Raw genomic sequence first — 18032 nt, 5'->3', positions numbered from 1 at the left:
ACAAAAAGTGTGACAATATTACAGGACACAGATGAATGCTATCTTGATTAAACAGCAAAAATTACAAAAATAGAACTACAAACAAATATAGTCTGCTCAGGTGCTGCTAAAAATCTTGATGGGATTTACCTGATTTTAAAATAATTACACATATTTTTTCTTTTACTTATTATATAATACGACAAGGACTGCCCAATTTTAAAAAAACACATGTAATCAAAAATGATAGAAATCTACAAGTTAGTTTTACTTAAGGTTTAATGTATTGTCAGGTCTAAAGTAATGTTCTTAGTACAAACCAGCAAAAATTATTCAGAAGGGGATTCCTTTAAACAAGGCCTTTTCTGCCTGGGGAATCCATATTGGGATAAGTTCCAGGAGTACCCAAATTATTCAGCAGCCAAACAATCATTATATACCAACAAAATAATCTTACCTGATTCTAAAAGATGAAACCTCATAACAAGTCATTCAAATACAACTCAATGTACATTTAAGATGAGAGTAAAGAAAGAGTTAGAAATTTCGGCCTTTTATTTAAATGGAAGGCAACACATTATATACCATAAATATGCTTTAAACAGAAAATATCATACCTTGATTTTAAAGCTTTATATATTGACTGGTCTCTCGAGGCCACTACAGATTTTGAAGTAAAAGCTGCATATAATTAAGCACAATTAACTCTCTACTTCTGGGAGCATCCCTGGTTAGATTTTAAAAATCCAAAGTCCCAACAACTTGGGCAGTGTTTAGTGGACAGGTTGCATCTTTCCTATTAAATGTCTTTCTTTCAGATAATCGTATCCTTTAAAAATCTAACTTGTTTGACTCAGCCATCCTTCCCTACGCTTTATATCTAAGGACGACTAATTTTTAAAGAAAACATGAAGTGTCTATTTTTGATAATCATTAGTTAGGTAGCACAAAGCTTTCCAGACACCTTATAAGTACAAAATATTAGAAGAAAGGGCAAGGTCAACCTTTGTCCAAATGAACGAACAAAGAAAAGATCTAATTTTTTTGCTATATGTTACTGTATTCAAATGTTACTTTGCCTTACTCTACCCCTGAATCCTTCCAACTACCCTATCTATAAAACTAGAGTGGTTGTCTAATTGTCTTTTTTTAAAAAAACTAGCTCTAACTTAGATACAGCTGTCTCAGTTGACCTCCAGCGGTGATCCAGGACATGTCATCAACTGTGCAATGACATCAACTGTCTCACATCTGGTAACACTCACAACACAGATGATGTAGGGAAAGCTATTGTCTTTCCGCAAGGATTAGTGGTGTTCCTATGTTACAGGCAAAAGAGAAATGAATGCAGGCCCTAGAGACTCTATCATTGGTTTTAAAAATATTAAAATTACAGAAGATATGATTTACCTAACTGATCAGATCCTCCCAGTAAGGCCAAAGAGGCAACTGAGTTACTGGCTCCATACTGGTTGGTTCAGTAATAAAAGTGATAAAAGTTCTTAACTCTGAGGCTATGGAAATACAGATAGATAGATAGATAGATAGATAGATAGATAGATAGATAGATAGATAGATAGATGGATGGATGGATGGATGGATGGATGGATGGATGGATGGATGGATGGATGGATGGATAGATAGACAGATAGATAGATAATTCATATTGAATACTTATGTGTATATCTATCTTTATTCAGGCCAAACTATTCTTATACTCTTCGCACAAAGCCATCCAAAACCTTCCCATATTGGTTGGAAAGCCACTCAAAACGTAGCCTACCTGGAAACATCAACCTTGTTACCTTGCAAAGAACTGTCTTTAAAGTCACTTTTTTAGGTTAAGGCTCATCTCCTAGAAGATCAGTTAAAATATAAATATTACCAGAGTTCTGTAAAAACTTAGCCCATTGGGACTTCCCTGGTGGCGCAGTGGTTAAGAATCCGCCTGCCAATGCAGAGGACACGGGTTCGAGCCCTGGTCCAGGAAGATCCCATATGCCGCGGAGCAGCTAAGCCCGTGCGCCACAACTACTGAGCCCTCGAGCCACAACTACTGAAGCCCACGTGCCTGGAGCCTGTGCTCCACAGCAAGAGAAGCCACCGCAATGAGAAGGCCGCGCGCCGCGACGAAGAGTAGCCCCCGCTCGCCGCAACTAGAGAAAGCCTGCACGCAGCAATAAAGACCAAATGCAGCCAAAACAAAAAAAAATTTTTAAAAAACCCCAGAAAACAAAAAAAAACTTAGCCCATTAATATCTGCTGAACATACTAGTACATATTATTTTTTCTCAAATTAGTTAGCTGTTATCTAAAGGAGAGAGAAAAATAGAGTCTGAAAGAACGGGATACAGGAGCCCTGGTCCACTAAAGGAGGCAGATGTGAGGGCATGAACCAGAAGCAACTTTCATAAATCCTGTGAAATCCTGTGAAATCCTGTGAAATCCTGTGAAATTATCTATCTGTGGATGCAATCTTGCCTCTGTTTGTGATTAAACTCCTGTGTTATGGGATAAGATGCGTACCCGTATGTCATCGGGGTTACTGGAGCTACCTAGAGCAGAGGAAAAGCATCACTACTCTTGTCCCGTTGTTGTTACAGTCTGGAAGGCAGAGACCACATGCTGTAGAATTGGATGGCAGTAAGAGAGAAGACGCGGGGTGAAGAAGAGTGAGACTTCCTTCCCTAATACACAGCATTTAGGCAAGGGTGTTAGGAAAAAACACACAGGAGTGATGTCTGTGGCACCTGGAAGTTGAAATGCTACCTCAAACTGCTGTAACATATACCAATATTGCTAGGATAAACTCATTTTGATTAAAAGACTAATAGGCAAGTTCAGAAATAATGATTAGGAGTTTCTAGAGTATAGCCCTCAATAGCAAATAAAAGTAAAAAGACCAGGTGAAGTAATTATAAGGAAAGAAGTCCACAGGCTGGCCAAAAAGAAAAAGGCAAGTTTCAAGATAGGTAGTATTAAGTTGAATACAATAATTGTAATTGTAGCTATTACGTTTGTAGTAGTACCAGGCACCAAGGGCTTCATCTGTATAAATTCATTAAATCCTCTAACAACCCTATGAGGTAGGTCCTAGTAACATCACCAGCCACATTTTTTGAATGAAAAAGTAGTCTCAGAGAGGTGAAGTAACCAGCTTGAGGCCACCCAGCAAGTAACTGGCAGAGATAGGATTTAAATCCAAGCAGCCTGGCACCAGAGCCCCTGCTCTTAGCCCTGCTATCTCGGCAGACATTCCTGATGGGCCATGAAAAAGCAAGGAGAGGAAGTGAATATAGAAAGAGAAGAAGGAAAGGATTATCCAAAGCATATATAAAGATAAGCAGAAACAAACTAGATGAGTGAATAATGAAGTAAATCACCCTCTCCACCAGCCGAAAGTTTTTTCGTTTTCTTTTTTTATCAAAGGTTGAAAAATACTGCATCAAAAAGCTATGAAATTGTTTCACCGAAGCACCAATAAAGCACTAGCCAACACAAGTGACTATTTTCTACTGTACTGGTATTTACTAATTATGCTATACTGCTGTCTCTGATGACAAAATGCCACCAATATTGTCGGTACCACTAATGAAGTCTCTATTCATAATGTGAAGTCCTAGAATAAGTTTTTGGTTTTATGAAGACTTAAGCTCTAAATTTAAAGTAAATTTTATTGGGGGAATGCCCACTGTTCAAGGTACATAGAGATGATGACATAACTTAAATTTCTATCATCCCAATGAATAGTTTTCATATAGGCTCTTCCTCTTACCTCCTCAACAAAACTGAATAAATCATCTGCATGGGATGTTAAGATTTGTACCCAGTGCTTCGCTCAGGGAAGAAGCTGGCCCTCTGGGGTACCAAAAGGCTATCAGAATGTATCGATTTCATAAGCACCACCGATGAGGTTAGCAGAGTAATGGTGAGTAGCAATGAGGGGCAACAGAATACAGTTCTGATGAGCCATACCTAGCTCCTTCTGTATGCTGTCAGGGACTCCTGTAATAGTCTTTCTCCTTTTGACTTTCTTCGGTCGTCTTACCAGAGTGTCTGTGTAAATTAGAGACCGCCGAAGGCTGGCCTGGCGATCGAAATTCTCCCCTAATGTAGGGTAGTAGAACAAGCAAAGCAAGGTTATTTTCAAGCAAGCCGACACCATGCACTTTCTTCCAGAAGCTTGTTGTAAAATGCTAAGAAGGTATTAATAACGATGTTAGCCAGTCATACGATGATGAATGAACGCTGAAGGGCAAAAAAGGAAGGAAAGCACATTAGCACCATAAGGCTATTTGCCAACTTCCGTGTGTGTGTCCTTCCAAAGGAAGCACCTTGAGCTCATTTGCAAATGAGCTGGAGTGGCAAATACAAACTGGTGGACAACACACTGGAAAAGTGATTTTGTGTTATTTAAAAAAAGTGTCATTTTGGAAGTATTTTACAAAGGTCTTCTGGTCACTGAAACCACGCTTAACATCAGCATGTATGCGGTGCCAGCGATGAATATGTCTGACTCATCTGGTCCTCTCCAGAGACCAATGTAATGTCTTGTCCTATGTGATGAAACAAATAACTTAATCAAGAATTTTGGATGAAGAGCTTTTTCTTCCGTCAAGGAGGCTGATAATTTGGATAGACTGTGGTAATTGCTATGGTGTGAGATACAATGATAATGAAAAAGAAAAAGCCTTATAATGATAAAGTACTTTTTACCACAATGAGACCCAGGAGCACTGCTGTTGTTAAAGCTGAACTGCTTCTTGCTGTTTCTTAATCACTTTTTAAAGCTGATCTAAATTCATTTCAGTTATGTTGAAACCAAACCCAGAATGCCACATCCACAGGACTTTTTTTCTTTCTAGCGTGTAAGATGTGTGATTAAAACACCATGGGAGCCATAAAATAGTAACGTATCAGTTATTGATCGGTCTGCTTTAAATTTATCAGTTTAAATTTAAAGCAGACCAATCAGTTATTGATTGGTCTGCTTTAAATTTAACAGTTTAATTAAAGAAAGTTTTATAGCATTGACCTTATTAAATGGTTCTTCTCCTCAAAAAGAGATTTAAAAAAAAAATACATACACAAAATACATACTTTTATGTTTTAAGAAAAGTATAAAAATTATTCACTCTTTTTAGCAATACTGACGCACATTCAAAGTGGGTATGTTGTAAACAATGTATCTTCTATTTTAATGGGACTAAATTGTGAATAGAACCAATAAGGTTCTAGTCAAAACAGAGGATAAAAGATCTGAATGATCAAAACACATTTTACCTACAAAGCAACAAACTTAGATAAGTGCTTGCAAACTTGAAAATGCTCACACTTCTGTCCTAATGGAGAAAAACAGAAATGACTTAGAGAAGACCCTGAAACGCCGGAAGGTACCATCACTGTGACAAATGGGTCACTATGTACAATAGCATATATGGCGCTTGTAAAGGACAAGTCAGGACTTCACTGGTCCACTAGTTCCCTGCAGCAGAGGAAAAACATTTTCTTGGGTCAAGCCATTAAGAATGGACAGAACATTAATAGATAGTTGCATTTAGTCTCCAGTTTTGCTTCCTAAACTAAAACAAAGATAAACCACCCAAGCTCCAAAGAAATTAAGAAACAAATCATGAAGATGAACATCTAAGACATACACCATTACTGGTGCCAACACTCCATCTTGAATCGTGACCTAAAAGGACTGCCTGCCCCGCTGGATTATACATTTCTGGAGGGCAGGGACCATGATCATGTACTGTAGCATCGCCTGTGGCATTCAGCTCAATGCCTGACACAAAGCAGTTATTCAGTAAATATCTACTGAACTGAGAGGAATTTAATTATTCCCTTTCATTGAAAAATGGCATTAGTTGGTCATGGTTACTACTTAGAAATCAATTTAGCTAGCTCGAACATCAGTACAAAGGCAGTTTGTAAGAAGTGCTTAAGGATGTTTACCCACTCTATTTATCTTCCAAGTGGAAGAGCTGTTATCCCACATGGCAGACTATGGGACATACGCGTATGTACATTTTATTTTAAACATTTTTTTCTCAACTCTTAGAACATGATGAGTCCCACAGGACTATGACTGAAGGGATTAAATTGATTTTCAAGCCAGCAGCTCATTGGGCTAATGTTCTACCTCTATGCCTGGCGAGCACCTCTCTGCATTTGAAATAATGTATTTATTGGCATTCTTCCCTCTGCTGAACTGTACTGCAAACCAAACAGAGGGTCAGTGTTCATCCAAAGAAATGAACACGTGACAATGCCCTACAGGAAGCTACATTTTTATTTAAAAAGTCTTCTAGGGCTTTAGAAATATATGGTTTAAAGAGCAGGAAGTTGTATAACCTATGTCAATTCAACCACTAAAAGTAAACATTTTAAAATGAATGCTTATTTATACCAGAATATTAGAAAAACTACTTCTTTATGAAATACGTGTGTATATGTGAACACACGGATCCAGAAAATGGATCAATAAATATGTAATTAGGTATTTGCTTTCTACATTTCCAAAAATGTTAACCACTCAGAATTAAACTGCATTTTTTCCTAACTCATACCGCTCATTTGTTTATTGTCATTCACCTTTCCTGTGTGGCATTTTCAAGGCCTCCTTTTAAACTCTATGTAATTCATATCCACTTAGTCGTCAAACAGGAGAGAATTAAGTTCAAAGAGACTGACAGTGTCTGCTGTTGGGACAATGTATTTCACTGCAAATTATTCTTTATTCCTGAAACTCTGGTTACTCTGTTTTAAATTTCCTAATTTCACGATAATGCAGTTTACCCTAATTCCATTAAGGACTGTCACATTTCATAGCACAATCTTATCTTATAATATTATTTCTGAGGCATTTAATCATATATAATGTAATTACATTTCTGCTGCATTTAATCAATCAAACAGTGTAATGCATTTTCTTGTAGAAAATATGCACCCATGTATTTCATTGAGCAATAAACATTGTACTTTGTTCTGAAACGTAACTACGTATAAAAATATCTTTAAAAAATATGATCTAGGTGAATGAGAATCACGCTCAGAAAAATCAATGTTATTTGTAAAGAAAATGGAATAAAATGCCATGCTAGTCCTTTAAGGCTTAAGTATAGTAAATATGGAAAAATGCACATGGAATTTAAAATAATTCAGGTACTTAGTTATTAAATTTCTCTGGAATTCAAAATAAGAGTTTTAAATGTAATTTTTAAACATCCTGTAAGGTTTTAAAAAATTCTTCAGTGGCGCTTCCCTGGTGGCGCAGTGGTTGAGAATCTGCCTGCCAATGCAGGGGACACGGGTTCGAGCCCTGGTCTGGGAAGATCCCACATGCCGCGGAGCTACTAGGCCCGGGAGCCACAGCTACTGAGCCTGCGCGTCTGGAGCCTGTGCTCCGCAACAGGAGAGGCCGCGATAGTGAGAGGCCCGCGCGCCGCGATGAAGAGTGGCCCCCGCTCGCCACAACTAGAGAAAGCCCTCGCACAGAAACGAAGACCCAACACAAACAAAAATAAATTAAATAAATTAATAAAAAAAAATTCTTCAGTAACTATCAAAATGTTTTTAGTCCCTTACAAAATGTTTTCAGTCCCACCAATGCCATGGCAAGAAGCTTTCTAACAGTAGTCAAGAGCAGCAGCGTCAGAAACACAGCAAGGGTGCTATGGGTTTTCATCCTGATTTTTTATGAAAACTTATCCTTATTGGTCACCTGATTTTTTTTTAGGTTCTGGCCCTATAAGCCAGGCTCTGTATGGACTGGTTATCAATATAACTATCAGTAAACTATTTCTCTTGAACACATAGTCTAATGGCTGAAGCTACTAACTCTTAACGTGTCTATTTTGCATTCTGTACACTCCCCAAACCACTGACCTAGCTTCTCTGCAGGCTATGGAAGTGATAAAGTAGAAAAGTTTTGATATCTTTTAACAGTTCTTCTACATTTGTGAAATACTGTCTTTGAACTTTATGTACCTTGTTGTCACCTTAATTATCATAGATGATATTGTCAAATTCAGAAGGAATGGATTTTTATTTGACGGTTATAGAATTCAAATTATGGAGCTCAAGATATAATTTTACCACCCTATTAAGTTTTAAAAAATATATATTTATAGTTATTATTAATTCCCTTGATATTTTTATTTCAAGTAATTTTTCTCTTTTTCTACTTGAGAAAACAAGAAGGTAAGCAAATCGTTCAGAAATATCACAAAAGTGTTATTTCTTCACTTCTAAAAATGAGTCAAGATAGCCCTTTAGAAGGTAAACCTAATTTTTTCTTACCCAAGGTCACATTTGGAAGATATTCCAAATATAAGATATTCCAAATATTCCACATGGCTAAAATATTTTTAAAAGGCAAATCAATTAAAAGAAACACTTCAGCTGAATGGCTGGACCACTGAGTTCTTTGACATCAACCTCTGGTGACACAGTCTTCTAATCTAAAAGCAATATCTATTTGACATGCACACACATATATATGTTTTAGTATTCCCTTCATTAAACAAAGAGCAGGAAGTCAGACCACAGCTATTTACCTTTGATGTATAAATGACATGCTAAGAGCGTACAACAAACAAAGAGCCATAGTCATTCTCCCAGAACATTTGGAACCTGTCTGCAGAGCAAAGCATACCAGTTATGTTAATAGGAACTACATCAGCCTGGACTGTTTGGGCCTGCTGTCGCATCTTCTCTTCCGGTGTTGGCAAGGGAAGTGATTTGGTCCAGTTGGTTTGAGTACTAAGGTCAGAGAATTCACTTGAGGTTGGCGTTTTAGGTCTCCTGGTAGAAAGTCTTTCCTCTTCCGATGAAGAGATAGAACACTGCAGGGGAAAAAAGTGAGAGGAAGCCATAGGTGTGTAAATGCTGGCAGAAACATTTAAAAATACATTTCTTTAAAAAAAAAATTTAAACTGATTTGGAGCAAGCCATAAAAAAAAAATTGGTCACATTTAGGAACAGAAGCAACGGTTTGCAAGAGAACCGTTCATCACCTTGAGTATGACCCATAATATATACGATTTGCAGAGGCCTTAGTCTCTAAGCCATGAGGACTGCAAAAGGTTTTGCTGACCCACAAAATTTTTTAAGTTCTTCCTGTTTTTTTCTATATTTACTGTGATCAGAAAGCTTTGGATTTAGTTTAACATTAGAAGCCCAGAGAAACATCATGGGTTTGCCCATCAGTTTCTATTTTTATTAAAATTTCATTTTGCTCAAAGTAATTTCTAGCCTCAATCTCATTTCCTTTAGGCCCTGACCTCAAAGAACAGTTTGAAAATGAGAGAGCTATTGTTGTTCCAACTATCTGTGCTCTTCGGAAACCATTTATATGGGAAAAAAAAAAAAATCAGTGTGAAATTGTTAAATTATAAGAAGCTGACTGAAGCTCTGCTTGGAGCCTTACCAAAGTCCCATGAAAACATTTCTAGCAGTGTCTGTTTTCATACAGATTAACATGCTAACTGGGGAGCCCTCGTCAACACCTTTCTTCCTGTAACATCTTAGAAAGTGTAAGCAAGAAAGTTGTTTTGGCAAGCGTTTTATGATGAACTTCACCATGGCTCCAGGAGCTGGTTCTATGACAAGAAAACACCAAGAACTCAAAAGAAATGTGACGGTCTCAGAAACAGCAGCAATAATAACAACAAAAAAGGGTAATTGACTTTTGTTGGGAAATGGCAGGTTATAATCATAATAAACACTTAAGGACTGCTCTTCAAGTCAAAAGCATTTAAACTAACTACCATCTAAGGCAGTTAAGACAGGTTTTCCTTAAAAATGAAAAGTCAATAAACCTTCCCAAGGGAATTCCTAGAATACTAGCACCCAGGTCAATACAGCACCCCTCAATCACACAGCCCCCCAAAAGGGTGACTGCTATCCTGACTCCTAACACCCCAGCTTCATTTGCCTGTAATTGAATTTTCTCTAAGGGAAATTATATTGCATTTTCTGTTTCGTGACTTATTTCTTTCACTTAACATTATGTTTGTGAAGATTTTTCTCACTCACTTTACAGTTAAGTGATCTTGAAGCTGTTCCTAAACACTGAAGTTTACTTGGCTGTAAAAAAAAGGGCTATCCTCCCTACCTTCCACATCCCACTAGAGGTATTCGTGAACCTAATGACATGATAGCTGTGGAAAAGGCATTGTGGAAATAAAAATATAAATCATATGAATAGACATCTCGATATTTGAGAATTTATATTACTATATTATATTATTAGTACATAAAACATGTAAAATGATGTTTTTTTGCCACCTATGGAAAATGTGAAATGTTTGTAATTAAACTGACAATATACTCAATTTATAATGAGCATATGTTATGACATCCTATTATGATACTAAATTGCACCATATCTATTCATATTTGATCCAACACTGGTTAAAATGATCACAACTCCTACAGATCCTTGAAAGGCAATCAAAGGGATTTTTGAATCAGCAGCAGCAGCTAAGCCATACCGATGTAAATCAATTATTTCTATCCTTTTTGCAGTTGTGACATTCGCGTTAGGTTTGATTTATAATACTTATTATCTACCCTTATGTTGCAGATACACAAACACACACATACACAAATTAATTTTATTTGAGAATTTCATGCAGTTTGTGTAAAGGTCACATGTCTGAAGTTGAATCTCAGTTTAGTAAATTAGAAGGTTACTCTGATTTTCTGATATCTATAGATAGAAATAATTTTTCAGGCAACTTTGAAATATAGCACAAATTTTAAAGGCCATAAGAAGCAAATCCTAATCAAAACGGTCTGAAAGAAAGAAAAGTAAAGCTTCAGCTTGATGGAGAATAAATAGCATGGTGACACCGTACCGAGAGGGTTCCCTTTTCCGTGTGATGTCTGCCGAGGGAGGTGGGGAAGCATTGTTCTATGGTCTGTATTTGGCTCAATGGGGCTCATCGGCCTTAGTAACCTACCTTTCTTTCAGTTGACTGAGAGTGTCAGAATTGATAACTATCGCAATGAAATAGTATTTCAGTTTAGCCTCGTTGCCATGGGATGATGACCAGGGACCGCTCCAGTATGACCAGTGACAAAGATCATCTATTTTATAAAGTGCTCCCTTCCTTTGCAAGAAAACTTCCCAGACATGCAGGTCACAGATAAAGTTATATGCAAATGGGACCGTTATACAGTGCCACAATCTGCTAAAGAGAAATAAAAAACCAGGAGGGTACAACTTCCAGAATGATCTGACTCATCCTTCTCAGTATTTATAAATGCAGCAGGGGAACAGGAAAAACCTCAACCATCTCAATGGCAGAACTCATCACAATTACTCCATTAAGATGGATATTGTAATGCTCTGGATTATTACCTTAGCCTCTTAACTGGTCTCCATGCTCTGACCTTGTTGGCCACCCTCCCCTTCTCCCCACCGCCCCTTTAATAGTCTATTGCTCAACATAGAAGCCAGAGGGATCCTTTTAAAATATGTCATATATTTTATATGACATATATATACACTACCAAACGTAAAATAGATAGCTAGTGGGAAGCACCCACAAAGCACAGGGAGATCAGCTCGGTACTTTGTGACCACCTAGAGGAGTGGGATAGGGAGGGTGGGAGGGAGACGCAAGAGGGAGGGGATATGGGGATATATGTATACGTATAGCTGATTCACTTTGTTACACAGCAGCAACTAACACACCATTGTAAAGCAATTATGCTCCAATAAAGATGTTAAAAATAAATAAATAAATAAAATATGTCAGATCATGCGGCTCCTGTGCATCCTTACTATAACCTACGAGACCCAACATGACCTATGAACTGGCCCATTGCTACCTCTGACCTCATCTTCTACTATTCTATCCCTTATTTCTTCTACTCCAGCCTCACCATCCTCCATCCAGTTCCTTGTACAAACCAAGCACTCTCTTGCCTCAGGGCCTTCGCACTTGCTCTTCCCTTAGACATCCTCACAGATAGCACCTTCTTATTCTTCAGGTGCTTAGTCAAGAGTCCCCTTCTTGTTGAGGTCTTACCTGTTCACTTACCTAAAATTTCAACTCCTCCCCAATATTTTATATCCCCCTTCTCGGCTTTCTTTTTTCTCTTCAGTACATTATCACCAGTATGCATATATTTTAGTTATTCACCTTGTTTGTCTATCCCATGAGAATGTAAGTTTCAGAAGGCTTTAAATCAGAATTGCATAGAGAGCTATTTCACAATTTTAGCTAAAAAGGGGGTCACCATTTAGTAACTGATTGCTCAATGCCTTGCCCTGGGTTACAGGCTTTATAGGAATTGGTACCTCATTTAATCTTCACAGCATTAGCCTTGTTTTGTAAATAAGGAAATGGAGTAAAGCAACTTCACTTTTGGAAAGTTCACAAGTGGGCAACTGGGGTTAGAACCCACATGTGCCCTCAAAGCTTCTGCTGTCAAACAGTGTAAAATAACAACTTGGCAAAATTTGCAATGAATTACTAGGTTTTCTATCTAAAATTAAAATCTCCGGACTTCCCTGGTGGCGCAGTGGTTAAGAATCCGCCTGCCAATGCAGGAGCCATGGGTTCGATCCCTGGTCCGGGAAGATCCCACATGCTGAGGAGCAACTAAGCCTGTGCGCCACAACTACTGAAGCCTGCAAGCTCTAGGGCCCACGAGCCACAACTACTGAGCCCGTGTGCTGCAACTATTGAAGTCGGCGTGCCTAGAGCCCGTGCTCCGCAACAAGAGAAGCCACCGCAATGAGAAGCCTGCGCACTGCAAAAAAGAGTAGCCCCCATTTGCCGCAACTAGAGAAAGCCCGTATGCAGCAACGAAGACCCAACGCAGTCAAAAATAAATAAAATAAAAATAAAATCTCCATTTATATCTCTGAATAAGAACAAAACCTTTAAAAAAAGCTAGAGTAAAGTCAACAGTGTGGTGTAGTGGATGGAACACTACACTCTGGAGTAAAAAACAGTAAGTATCAGCATGCTGGCTCCGTCATTTACCAGCTGTACGTTTTGAGCAACTCAAGCTCCCTGTGTTGAGAACAGAATAACTTAAATAGCGTCGCCATGCTTCATGTTAAGGGATCCCTCAGTACAGGGTAAATTATTTTTTAAAATATTGAGTTGAAAGTGGTCTTGCTTTCAAAACTTAAATGCAGTTTTAAAAACTGCAAATTGATCAGTAATGTTCATTAACACCCCCATATCCTTATCCTGGAAGGAATGGACAGTCACAAATGAAACATAAGAAACCTCGATTTCTTGTGTCAAATTGCTTAATTTACAAAGGGAGATCACCTGCCATACCAGCAGTTGTTTTGTGAATTTTGGATGCTGTTAAGTCCTGCATTTCAGAGACTACTAGGTCCTGTCTGGAAATCAGACAAGCTCTCACCAGATGGATGGTGGGGCCTGAAACATGGTCTCTTTGGCAGACGGCCAAGTTACCAAAAAATGGGCTTAACTATGAAACACATATGCCCACCCAGGCTTTTTTTTTTTTAATCTGCTATGTTTTTAAAAATTAGAAAACCTAATTATAGCCAGAGTTAAGGTTAGCATTCATTTAGCAATTATTACATAAAAATAGATATAGAACAGATGAAACTATATAGAGCACCATTTAAGAGGAAACCCACATACCTTCCGGTCCTTTTTATAGGACACTTACTTAGTCCATGGTGTTTTTCTCTCCAGAATTAAATCTTTCTTGGGTCAACTCTTGCTTTTTAAAGATTCTAGATAGTTTTATAAGGCGCCAAAATGTTTGGAGTCTTTTTTGGCTATATGCTTCTTCCACCGTCAATACACTTAGACACAAAAGATCCTGACTTCATTCTCTTCTCTCCATATTCCTCCCCCCGGCCTCCTGGGCCCTGGACCCAACAACAAAAACCAAGGGTAGTGGTTTGGGGGGATCCACACAGAAGCACAGTTCATGGCCCATCCAGCAGCTCCACGATGGCCAGGAGGTGGTTTCCACATTCACATTATTAAATAATTTCAATTGTTCCTTCTCTCCTACTCAGTATATTACCACAAACCTAGCCTCTTTATCATGGGCTCTAAACTTTCTTACCATGTACTGAATTAAAATATTTTGGATTTAAACGATCACATATTAAGTGAACCTAAATGTTCAAAGTGATAATGTAATTTCTTACTTTTAATGACCTTTTATTATAATAAATCATATATACAAAGTATGTAACATAACATGAATTTTTAAGACCCTACTACCCAACTCATGACTTAAAATAGTACCAAAAATTGCATCCACCCCATACTTTTCCCTGCTTCCCCCAAGGTAACCATTCTCCTGAATTCTGTTATTTATCATTCCTTAAATTTTTGTTATGTGTGTGCATAAATATGTCTAAATTACATATTTAGACTTGCTTGACTTTATAAAAATGGTACCAGTCTCTTTGCAGTGTTATTTGCCTACCATTATGTTTCGAAGACATATCCATGTTGTTGTGTGAGCTATAGTTAATCCATTTCACTGAAGCCTACATCCCATTCTAATACATTTATTTATCCACTCTTTTACTGATGGCTGATGGGTTGAAAAAGATGTTCTTCCTATTATCTCAACAATTCAAAACTCCCCTAACAGAGTAGTTAGCAGGAAAGAGCTGTAGCTAAGGCTCAATTCCGCATACACTCATTGTTTGAGGGAAAACAGGGGCTGTGGAGTCACAGATTTGGGTTTTAATCCTAGTTCACTTTTGGGGGTGAAGGGTGTGTTCACTATCTTGATTGTGGTGATGGTCTCCTGTATGTATAAATATGTCAAAACTTATTAAATTGTATACTTTAAAGATGTGTAGTTTATTTTATGTAAATTATACCACATAATGCTCTTTTTAAAAAGAGAGAGAGAACTCTGTTTCAGGGTTTAAAAGCTATGTGATCTTAAGCAAGTGGTGTAATCCCTCCAAGAGGCATTTGTGACATGTGCACAATGCAAGCTACCTTGCATGGTTGCAGTAAGTATTAAGTAGACTCACAGACAGCACCGAGCCCAGCCTCTGAGCTTTTCTTTGTGCCAGGTGCTTGGCTCCATACTGGGAATATAGAGATCAACACAATGAGAAGGCTGTGTGTCCGTCCCCCCGTCCTGCCCCAGTCTAGAATGGAGGGCAGACATGAATACAGTCCATTCCAATTTAATGGGATGTGTGTAGCAAGAGAAACCGGAACAAGTTATGAGAGACACCCTCACTGTTTGAATGCATAAAGGCCTGGAAATGACAGACCCCAATCTTCCCACCCTGCCTGCAAAGGTAGAGAGTAACAAGTGCCACAAACTGCAGAGCAGTGAAACACAAGGAGCCAGCAAAGACTCCTCTGTGCTTCCACTGTGTCCTGAAATTACTCACCCAGAGAGACCCAGTAAGAAATGACTGTATCTAGAATCATCATAAATGTTTTCTAGATGGTAAGTTACCCTAGGCTAGGGGCCCTGTCTGGATACTGAGACCAAGCAGGACTTAAATGGTTTTTGAAAACAATAGCGTGAACGAATGAATATCAGACAAGTCAAATATAGAAGGAAAAATGACAATGGCAGGCATAATGTGAAGGCATTGGGTAATTTAGTAATCTTGCCCTTTTATGTCACCAATATGGTGCAATGAAAAGAAATGAAATATAAGGTGAGAAGCCCTGGGTCATGTCCTCTCTGACTCATTCTGGCTATGTGATCTTCTTGGGAAAGTAATTTCATATATCTGAGTCTCAGTTTCCAGATGGTTAAAATGATAGTAATAATTATTAAAGTACCTATTTCACGGGAGTTCTTGTGAAAATGAGATATAATTTTGAAAAAGTTCTAAAGTATTTTACTATCATTATAAAGTTAGTACCAGTATAACCACTGGTAGTTCTACACGTAGATAACCTGTGAAGACACAATTAGAAATTTTTTAGTAATTGCTGAAACCTCTCAAATTCACTGCCTTAGGTAGGAAATTCTATGTGGGTGGAATAAAAGACTCAGAGTGACTGAAAGAGCAGCCAATTTTCATAAAACCAGACAGTTTATAAGACACTTGTCATCATCATTTGAGCATATACTGTGCACCAGGCACCACGCTTAAGGATCTTACAAACATTAATTCACTTCAACCTCACAGTCATCCTCAAGGTGGGTGAGGTAATCATGCAATTTATTATCAAAACCAGAACACCTCTGAGAGTGAAAGGGGTGCTTTTAATAATCACACAGAACAGCAGCTGTAAACCAGACTGTCCTGAGCAAAACCAGAACATGTCGTTTATGACTCTTCACAGTTGAGGAAACTGAAGCTCACAGAGGGAAGCAATTTGCCAAGGCCACCAGCTTTGACAGGTGGAAAAGCTGCCCCAGACCGGTGTTCGGAAGCATCACCTTATACAAGCCTCCTCCATGTGCAGTCACAGAGTAAGGCTACTGTCCTTCTGTCGTCTTCTAAGTCCTCCTTCAATTTAGATATCTCTTATCAGTGAAGACTAAAACAGAACCTGAGATGCCAGTTCAAAGAAAAACAGAAACTAGAAAAGAAAATTTCTGTTTCTATCAATACCATTAAAGCCAACGATTTATTGCCACAATCCCAGTCTAATTTATCTGTTTGAGGGGGAATTCTACGCAAGAGATTGAATAATGACTGACATTCTTTCTGCTGAGACAATGGGGCCTCTATGAATGTTTCCTTGATTCAGTGAAGATATTCATCAAACATAACCTCCAACAATGGCAGTTGGAGAAATGCCTTCTTAAGGAAGTGTTCTGTCATCTATAACTGAATTTTCTTCAAAGACCTGAATAACCTCTTTGGTAGTACCTGGTACACACTGAAAACTAAAAGAACAAAAAAATGTCAAGGCTAGGACAATACTAAAGCAATGCCTTACTCTTTGATTTCACAGTTGAATAAAAAGGTATTTTGTGAGATTTCTGAATCTCTTTGCCGACAGCATTTTTCATGCAGCATGTTTACTATTTAATGATATACATAACATATATAGTTGGAAATATTTCAAGCAATTTCTTTTCTTGCTACACTACACTACTTTGAAAGATACACGTGGACATCATTAGCAAAATGCCTTTCACCACACCATAAACACAAGTCCTATTTGGGAAAAGTTTTGCATTACGATAATTATTCTGGAATGATTAGCCAGAATAAATAACCAGAACAGACGTCCCCTAAGTTTTCTGTTCTAATTTATGTCCTTAACTTTTGCCCTATTAGCAATTCTCATTTTAGGAGAGTGCTTCTATCCTACGCAAATAACAGATGCTTAATTATTTCTTGAATGCAAGTTAGATGCTTTTTCATCCTAATTTTGCTGTCAGACCATTTGTCCCCTAAGCATTTGTTAACTTACCTGTCCCTTCTTCTCTATAGTTCACTGTTCTCCTCACCATAGCCCTACCTCCACTGCCCACCTGGAAATACAAAGTGGAGGGTTTCCCCAGTAGAATTTTCCCTCTAAGTTGACTTCTATATACTCCATGTTTAAAATGATCCCAACTGTTAGAGTGACATTTAAGGACATGATTGCAGTTAGGGGTCTTGGTCTTAACGTGGAGACCATAAACTGCTAGCTCGGAGCCCCTCGTACAGTTAATGGATTCCCACCTGATCTCAAATGCCAACTTCATCATATACTAAATCCCTAAAGATTTAGGTCTACTCCTGGACTTTATAGTCTGTTTTTAATATTCTGTCCTACTGGTCTGTATATTCAGGTGCCACACTGGAGTGATTCTTGACTCTTTATGTTTTAATACCTGGTCAGGCCGGTTCTCCTTCCCCCACTGCTCTTCTGTTTTACAGCTTTCCCAGGTAGGAACCTTGGACTCAGTTTCTCCAGTCCTCGCCCTCCTCCTCCCATCCCCTAAAATAACTCCAAACTAAAACAGAACAAAACTACTCAACTTTTTACAGTAAGTCCCCTACATATGAATCTTCAAGTTGCGAACTTTCAAAGATGTGAACCGTGTTCACATGCCCAATCACTTAAGTCAGTTCACATATCTGGCATACA

General features: G+C 38.2%; 1 protein-coding gene across 2 annotated transcripts in view; it reads right to left on the bottom strand.

The window, feature by feature from the left end:
* Window positions 1-18032, bottom strand: part of NHSL1 (NHS like 1) — a 101381-nt gene that overhangs the window by 12622 nt on the left and 70727 nt on the right. The window contains exons 4-5 of one of the 2 annotated variants that reach the window (XM_068551587.1): window positions 8642-8831; window positions 3955-4086 (exon numbers count right to left, since the gene is read on the bottom strand). In XM_068551587.1, coding sequence (XP_068407688.1) covers window positions 3955-4086; window positions 8642-8831 — 322 coding nt within the window. The remainder of the gene's footprint in view (window positions 1-3954; window positions 4087-8641; window positions 8832-18032) is intronic. The other variant, XM_068551586.1, reaches the window with a different exon arrangement.

Source organism: Eschrichtius robustus, chromosome 9 (genome assembly GCF_028021215.1).
Source record: "Eschrichtius robustus isolate mEscRob2 chromosome 9, mEscRob2.pri, whole genome shotgun sequence".
Lineage (NCBI taxonomy): Eukaryota > Metazoa > Chordata > Mammalia > Artiodactyla > Eschrichtiidae > Eschrichtius > Eschrichtius robustus.
The sequence above is the reverse complement of the archived record's forward strand: the minus strand, read 5'-3'. Positions and strand labels throughout refer to the sequence as shown.